The sequence below is a fragment of the Agaricus bisporus genome, assembly GCF_000300575.1.
Source record: "Agaricus bisporus var. bisporus H97 unplaced genomic scaffold AGABI2scaffold_16, whole genome shotgun sequence".
NCBI classification, from domain to species: Eukaryota; Fungi; Basidiomycota; class Agaricomycetes; order Agaricales; family Agaricaceae; genus Agaricus; species Agaricus bisporus.
The window spans coordinates 309408-311138 of record NW_006267351.1 but is presented as its reverse complement, the minus strand read 5'-3'; the positions used below and the strand labels follow the sequence as shown (position 1 = coordinate 311138).

The following is a 1731-nucleotide window of genomic DNA, read 5'->3' as shown; positions in this document are numbered from 1 at the left end:
GTAGTACTCGATAAGGTGCATCTTCGATAACATGCACCTGTAGATACGCCGTGATTGTTCCGAAGAGGAACGGAACATTCTTAGCTAGCCCACATGTTCGGGTGATCCCTCCATTAGCGCTTTGCATATTTAATCGCCATAGATGGGTCCCATGCTAGCTTACATTCACTAGCGGCCTCTCTACTCATCGTGACAATCTGAGATCCGCTATCCAACAACGCTTCTTCCTCACGGACTCCATTAATAGTTGCTGGTATTACACGTAACTCCCCCATTGTCTCGGTGCTCTGAGACTCCTCTTTTTCTATGGTGAACACCAATCTCTCTCGCTTTTCGGCTGGTACCGCTGTTAAGTACTGCGTCAGAGGTTCTTTAACTTCCCAAACTTTCACTGGGTTCCCTTCTTTATTCTTAGCTTCAGTTTGTATCTTTTGTACCGTTCCTAGCTTGTTAAGACTAGCGTAGGTCCAATCAAGCTGTTCTTCTTCTTGGTTCCTATCAACAACAATATTGTTGTTGCCGGTAGGTACTCTTCTTTTACTGAGTAAATCTTTAAGCGCTTCGCGAAGCTTTGGCGCCATTCCTAGAAGCTCTTTTTGCGAGAGCTTTATCTCAGTCTCTCCAAATTTCTCTAACATTTCTTCGATACTGATACCCTCCTCAATCTTTGCTTGTTGCTTGTAGCTAGGTCCTTTCTTTTCTTCTTTGAAGTACTTAGCTGGTAGAGGGGGCAATTCTACTACCGGTTTCATTTTCGGTACCCCTATGTAAGGGAACTTCGTAGTTTCTCTCGATTCATTATTATTCTTTTCTTTATCTACAGGGTTTATATTATTAGGTCGGCCCTCGGTTGCCTTATCTTCACGGATCCTAACCCTGGGTTCCGGAGCTGGCTTCGTCTTCGAGCCTCCTAAAAACCCTGCGATTTATTATCTTTTCTGGTTAGCACCAGTAACTTCGCTAAAGCCTGCATTGTCATGGCTTCTTCATCTTCTTCACTTTCTTCAGTAGCTACCACAGCAGGTGGGTTAGGTGACCGGATCTGCATGCCTTGCATCACAGCTTGCATACCAGCTAACTGTCCCCTCAAACGTTCCAGCTCGAGCTCTCACGCATTCACAGTTTGTTGCATCGCGAAACTCGATGCCTTCGGAGCTACTGGGGTATCTACCATGTCTGGAGTCCCTGTGTCTATCTCTAAGTCTTCTCCTATCCCTCCGTAGATTTGTAGGGCGACTGTAACCGGTAGATACTTCTTCACACTATCTCGAATTGTAGCTCCCGGTTCTCGAGGGATTCCAGTCCCATTCGCGAATCGTACTTTATTTCCGTCTATCTTTATCTTACCATCTTTCTCATCCTGTGCCTTATAAGCACAGTTTATCCATCTATGATCTTCACCGCAATAGAAACATCCTTGTCTAGGCTCCATTGGCCTAGGGTTATTCTGGAAACCTCCGCCGCTCCGATAGTTATTGTCATTTCGCGAAGAGGTAACCTGAGTAGCTATTGCTGCTTTCAATGCGTCGATAGAGCCTTGTACCGATTTTTGGTTAATCACCAGGGTATCTTTTAATTGATTCAATTCTTGGTGAACCGTTTCTATCTCGGTACTCATCTGCACTACTGCCGGAGTAGGGCTCTCTCGTTTGAGTATTGTAACTGTTCTAGCGTTCGTGCTAGCTAGAGTTCCTTGTGTATTCAGAGTAGACGATCCCATCATAGCTCGGC

The 1731-nt window shown here is 45.3% G+C and overlaps 2 protein-coding genes across 2 annotated transcripts; both read right to left on the bottom strand.

The window, feature by feature from the left end:
- Positions 1-113: 113 nt before the first annotated feature.
- AGABI2DRAFT_123142 (hypothetical protein) lies at positions 114-752 on the bottom strand (the record flags this gene model as incomplete). The annotated part of the gene is made up of 1 exon (XM_006457211.1): positions 114-752. One exon carries the CDS (start codon positions 750-752, stop codon positions 114-116), a length of 639 nt encoding a protein of 212 aa, XP_006457274.1.
- A 356-nt stretch (positions 753-1108) lies between these two features.
- AGABI2DRAFT_123141 (hypothetical protein) lies at positions 1109-1723 on the bottom strand (the record flags this gene model as incomplete). Its single annotated transcript, XM_006457210.1, has 1 exon — positions 1109-1723. The coding sequence occupies one exon, from the start codon at positions 1721-1723 to the stop codon at positions 1109-1111; it is 615 nt and encodes a 204-aa protein (XP_006457273.1).
- Positions 1724-1731: the final 8 nt, after the last annotated feature.